The sequence below is a fragment of the Cebidichthys violaceus genome, unplaced genomic scaffold (assembly GCF_023349555.1).
Source record: "Cebidichthys violaceus isolate CVI_PGR_0920_01 unplaced genomic scaffold, fCebVio1.0.p SCAF_15, whole genome shotgun sequence".
In the NCBI taxonomy this organism is placed as follows: Eukaryota; Metazoa; Chordata; class Actinopteri; order Perciformes; family Stichaeidae; genus Cebidichthys; species Cebidichthys violaceus.
This window is the reverse complement of record NW_027176318.1, coordinates 15,902,574-15,908,777: the sequence shown is the minus strand read 5'-3', so window position 1 is coordinate 15,908,777 and position 6,204 is coordinate 15,902,574. Positions and strand designations below refer to the sequence as shown.

Sequence of the window (6,204 nt, the reverse complement as noted above, 5' to 3'; positions counted from 1 at the left end):
GAAATGCACTTTTATATTTCATTTTCTTTCTCCATCCTACCTACCTCCCTACCTATCATCCTACCTTCCTACCTCCATCCCTTCCTCCCTACCTCCCTCCCTACCTACCTACCTTTCCCCCTCCCTTCCTATCCATCCATCCGTCTCATATGTGACACTTTGTTCCTTCCCTCCTCTCTCAGTAGAAACACACAGACATAACTTAACTTAAGTCAAACATCTATACATCTATAAATACATACATGCATACATGAACACCTATGCGTCACTATTGAGTGTGTTTGGAGTGTTTCAGAAGTGGTGATGATGAGAGACTGTGCTCAGGGGAGGAGTGTGTACTTGATTTGTAGTGGGGGAATATTTGATCATCAGCAGCACCTTACTGTAGAAGTTAATATTTGCTCTCAGCCTCTGTATGTTTTTATTTGTCTGCACAGCTGCTACTGTGCCCCCCCCCCTCCCCCCCGCTCAGGTGTTATGATGTCACTGCTCCAGTTAAAGATACTCGAGAGCATCTTCCTCTGGTTGTGGGTCGATGTTCTCCTCTTGTTCTGATCTTCAGGACCAGACAGCTTTGATGTGGAACACGTGTTTACAGACAAATGTGGATTAATCCGCCGCGTAAAATAGTCCCCAACAAATGCTCCATTTCCTGCCGTTTGTTTGATAAAAACATGCTTTTTAAGATCCACGTCTGAGAGGTGTATGGAGGAGACGGTGTGATGAAATGCACATCTGTCAGCGTGGGGGGGGGGGGGTCCAGTTAAACCTCTCTGTAATCTAATCACAGTCAATAATTAGTAAACTGGTGCGAGGCAGTTTAGCAGCGACACACGAGGAGGTGTTAGCTCACATTAGCGCCGCTGCGAGGTACCCTGGGGGGGCTTTGATTGACAGGTGGTGGTGGAGAGGGGGGGGGGTGTATAATGAGCTTCTCCATGGCCGCCCCTCCACTCTGCTTCACCAGTTTAAGAGTCACATCTTCATCTTCTGAAGGTCCTGCTGCTGGTTGTCCCAGTGTCCCAGTGTCCCAGCTTTCCAACGGAGTCAATGAGAGTTTATGTTTCATTGTTGTTCTTGACTTGGCGTATAAGAAGTGGACGAAGTCGTCGGTTTGTGGTTTACAGTTTGAAGCCTCGACTTCTGTTTTGGCCGTCGCCATGTTGTTGTTTTATCAACCTGTGAACAGGAAGTGACCATATCTGGACTGAGGAGGAGTGACGTAGAGACCTGTCAATCAGCGTGTAGCCCCGCCCCTAAATCATCCCCTGCTTGGTGTGTTTGACTCTAAATGTTGTCCACCAGAGTGCCAAAACAAATGCTCTTCGTTGACATTATTGCATTTATTCTTTATTTCTTTCTCTATCTTCACTTCCTCCATTGCTCATCTCACTGTTTATTTTTACGTTTGTTTCGTTTCTGTTTTTATCTTTAATTAACGGTCTAGACAGAGACGTTCAAAGACTGGGAGAGACAGACGAGGCTGCAGCACCATGGCTTAAAAACACAGCGCCATGTGCTTTTCATGGTGTCAAATTTAAAAAAATCAAGATTTAAGGAACCATAAAAGATGTTTTTATACTTAATTTAATGAGTAATAGTAATAATAATAAGAATACTAATAATAATAAAAAAGCAGCCGTCACGTCTCTCTCACTCTCTATCTATCTCTATCTGTTTGCAGGGGACATCACTCAGAAGGGTTATGAGAAGAAGAGGTCCAAACTGATCAGGGCATTTGTTCCACATGCTAGAGGTAATTCAGACTTAGCAACCTCTGAACCCCCCGAACACACACACACACACACACACACACACACACACACACACACACACACACACAGCAGAGTGTTCCCATAGTAGGGCATCGATCTGGCCGTTAGTGAACGTGGGTTCAGACTCCCTGGAGCTCAGCTGGTTCCTCCACACCACCACCACCATCATCATCATCACCACCACGGGGATGAAGAGGGACGTCCCGTCAGTCTCACACTAAGACCACGTTATTATGATTTCACTTTTTATGATGTCAGAAAAATATCATTTTTCTGCCGATTTCAAATCATCCTCATGTTTGTTTTTCCCCTTTTTTATTTCTTTATTTTTGCAACGTATTTACTGCTTTTCGTGACACGTGTACGTGCATATCTGTGTGTGTCTATATAAATGTGTGTGTGTGTGTGTGTGTGTGTGTGTGTGTGTGTCTGTCCGCCTGCTTGCCCGCTTGCCTCTGTAGGTATGGAGGGGCCCATGTCTCATCGGGCCCCGCTCGGCCCCCCCTCTGCGGCCCGCTTCCACCGGCGGCGAACGTCCGGCACCAGAGACGAACGTTACCGATCAGGTAGAGAGAACACCTGCATGACATCATCACTGCCGTCAATGATGTCACCGTCTAAATGTTCCCCTGATACAGCCATCCAGTCCAGGTCTACTAAAAGTCACTGTGAGGAACTTTACCTGGTCCTGAACCAGTCTCAGTGTAGTCCTGATCCTCTATATGAACCAGTCTCAGTATAGTCCTGATCCTTTATATGAACCAGTCTCAGTGTAGTCCTGATCCTCTATATGAACCAGTCTCAGTGTAGTCCTGATCCTCTATATGAACCAGTCTCAGTGTAGTCCTGGTCCTCTGTATGAACCAGTCTCAGTGTAGTCCTGGTCCTCTATATGAACCAGTCTCAGTGTAGTCCTGATCCTCTATATGAACCAGTCTCAGTGTAGTCCTGGTCCTCTGTATGAACCAGTCTCAGTGTAGTCCTGGTCCTCTGTATGAACCAGTCTCAGTGTAGTCCTGGTCCTCTATATGAACCAGTCTCAGTGTAGTCCTGATCCTCTATATGAACCAGTCTCAGTGTAGTCCTGGTCCTCTGTATGAACCAGTCTCAGTGTAGTCCTGATCCTCTACATGAACCAGTCTCAGTGTAGTCCTGATCCTCTATATGAACCAGTCTCAGCTCCTGAGCTCCTCCTCTCTGCTGGAGACCCAGGAAGTGTCGCTGGACCCGCTGGAGGGAAGGAAGGCACAGGAGAACCAGAACCAGGACTGAGAGGTTCAGACTGTCAGACCCTGCTGCAGTAGAATGAAAGGTTTTCTAAAGGGACTCTGGTGCTCAGAGACACTACAGCTTTAGTCCACAGGGACCAACAGAACCAACAGAACCAACACTACGCTAAAGTTCCTCACAGTGACTTTTAGTAAACGCAGAGATTATTATACAGCAACTGTATATAAAGTGACATCTGGCTCCTCTCATTGAGGTTTGATTCAAAAGCATTTTAAGAATCTAATCTCTTGATTTAAATAGAAACACACACACACACACACACACACACGCTCAGTGAAACAGTGAACTCAGCCAAACATGTTTCCTCCTCTTCCTTTTCTGTGTGAATGAATGAATGTCTCCGTCCAGACGTCCACACTGAGGCGGTGCAGGCCGTGTTGGCGCGACACGTGGAGCGGAAGGTGGCGGTGCCGATGCCTTCCAAAAGACGCTCGCTGGTGGTGCAGACGTCCATGGACGCGTACACGCCTCCAGGTGACGACACAGTAACACTCACTCACTCACACACTCACTCACTCACTCACTCACTCACTCACTCACTCACACACACACTCACACACTCACTCACTCACACACTCACTCACTCACTCACTCACTCACTCACTCACTCACACACACACTCACACACTCACTCACTCACTCACTCACACACTCACTCACTCACTCACTCACTCACACACTCACTCACTCACTCACTCACTCACTCACTCACACACTCACTCACTCACTCACTCACTCACTCACTCACTCACTCACTCACTCACTCACACAACAGAACATTTCTGCAGCAGAATTAATCCAAATGAGAGATTGATCATCTTTCTGTGACTTTGCATTAAGCATGTTTTTTTTAAACAGCCGTCAAAACTACGCCGTTTATCACAGCTCTAAAAACTGTCATTATCTTCAGATTTGCATGTTTCCGACGGTCCTTGAACACATCGTATGTGGCGAACGCGTCAATCAGGAAAAAGCAGCGGAAACAAAGCTTAAAATTGTGATATTTCATCAAATTTGTATTATTTTGAAATATTTTCAATTTAAATTCTTGCCACAAATAAACCGTTTACTTTAATCCGATTCTGTAAAAAACATTAAATTATGAGCTCCTTAACACAACTATGAAGTCATGATTGATTCATCTGAGACCAACAGTCATGTGACAACAAATCAGAGAAGCTTTGACTGAACTTCAGGACGTGAACACAGAGCGGAGAGGAGAGGCTGAAGTAGAGGATGTAAACATGTAAATAGTTTAATATTTATAAGACGTAGAGCCTCCATTTGTTTTCTAACACTTGGAATCATGTTGGATTTGAAAGTGCTCTGAGGTTCAGAGGGTTAAACAGATGCTTGTAGAGTTAGAACCTCGCTGGTCGTCTCAGCAGAACTTTGAATGTGACCCGAGAGAATCTGCCCAGACAGGGTTATGATCTTCACTCATTTCACCCCCAAAAAACTGCCGACATGCACATTTTCTGAGGCCTGCAAACCCTCTGACAGCTGAAGCGCACTGATACTCACACTGATTATGTTTCGTGCGTTTGTGTCGACCTTTACCTCAATATGAGCTCGTACGGTTGAACGTAATCACAGCCGACGTGTTGATTGGATTTTAATGAAGGAAATGTAATAATCTTCTTCAGCGGTGATTTGCTTTTTAACCTTTCTGAGACAAAGTGAAGCTGACGTCTAATCAAAGAAACCCGACATACGTGAATCTTTGTACGACGTAACATCTCTGAGTTTAGCTCCTGTTTAAAGAAGTAAGTTGTGTCTCTGTGGCTGTTTTTATTGAGCTTGAAGCCACTTTGAACTAAATGGTGTTTAAGTTATTGACTTTGTGAGAGTTGGTCTTTATCTCTGCTGCTCAGAGACAATAAAACTTCAACGGGGAGAAGTGGTCTCCTGCTCACGTTTAATCCATTAATAACACGGTTTAACGTTAACCATCAGTGTAAATAAAGTTTTAACGTTAACCATCAGTGTAAATAAAGTTTTAACGTTAACCATCACAGTGTAAATAAAGTTTAATGTTAACCATCAGAGTGTAAATAAAGGTTTAACGTTAACCATCACTGTGTAAATAAAGTTTAATGTTAACCATCACAGTGTAAATAAAGTTTAATGTTAACCATCACAGTGTAAATAAAGTTTTAACATTAACCATCAGTGTAAATAAAGTTTAACGTAAACCATCACAGTGTAAATAAAGTTTTAACGTTAACCATCAGTGTAAATAAAGTTTAACGTTAACCATCAGAGTGTAAATAAAGTTTAACGTTAACCATCAGAGTGTAAATAAAGTTTAACGTTAACCATCACAGTGTAAATAAAGTTTAACGTTAACCATCACAGTGTAAATAAAGTTTAACGTTAACCATCAGAGTGTAAATAAAGTTTAACGTTAACCATCACAGTGTTAATAAAGTTTAACGTTAACCATCACAGTGTAAATAAAGTTTAATGTTAACCATCACAGTGTAAATAAAGTTTTAACGTTAACATCACAGTGTAAATAAAGTTTAACGTTAACATCAGAGTGTAAATAAAGTTTAACGTTAACATCACAGTGTAAATAAAGTTTAACGTTAACCATCACAGTGTAAATAAAGTTTTAACGTTAACCATCACAGTGTAAATAAAGTTTTAACGTTTATTTAATTTAATTTATTATTATTGTTATTATTATTATTATTATAATTCTCTGGGAGAATAAGTGTTTTTCTTAAAATGTCAAACTGTTGACACTTCATGAGTTCACTCGTCGTTGTTGTTGTTGTTGTTGTTGTTGTTGTTGGTGACGGTTTCCTCTCACCAGGCCTGTCGCCGTTGTGCTCCGACTCGTCGTCGGGCTCGGAGGAGGAGGCGGGTCCCGGAGACGACATGTCGAGCATGGAGCACTGGATGAGCCGCCCGTCGCACCTGGGCCCCGCCCACCTGGGCTCCACCTCCTCCTCGTCCTCGTCCACGCAGAGCGGCGGCAGCGGCAACGCCGGGCGGCTGGCCGACTCGCTGGCGCACACGCACCTCTCGCACCTGGCGCACACGCACCTGGGGCACACACACCTGGGCCAGCTGCACCACCAGCAGAGCCACCTGTCGCAGTCGCACCACGGTGAGACACGTTTCCCTTCAC

The 6,204-nt window shown here is 44.1% G+C and overlaps 1 protein-coding gene across 2 annotated transcripts in view; it reads left to right on the top strand.

Annotated features, from left to right (window-relative positions):
- Positions 1-6,204, top strand: part of LOC137872049 (disco-interacting protein 2 homolog C-like) — a 35,103-nt gene that overhangs the window by 4,963 nt on the left and 23,936 nt on the right. The window contains exons 2-5 of one of the 2 annotated variants that reach the window (XM_068710261.1): positions 1,685-1,756; positions 2,237-2,341; positions 3,414-3,539; positions 5,887-6,183. In XM_068710261.1, coding sequence (XP_068566362.1) covers positions 1,685-1,756; positions 2,237-2,341; positions 3,414-3,539; positions 5,887-6,183 — 600 coding nt within the window. The remainder of the gene's footprint in view (positions 1-1,684; positions 1,757-2,236; positions 2,342-3,413; positions 3,540-5,886; positions 6,184-6,204) is intronic. The other variant, XM_068710262.1, reaches the window with a different exon arrangement.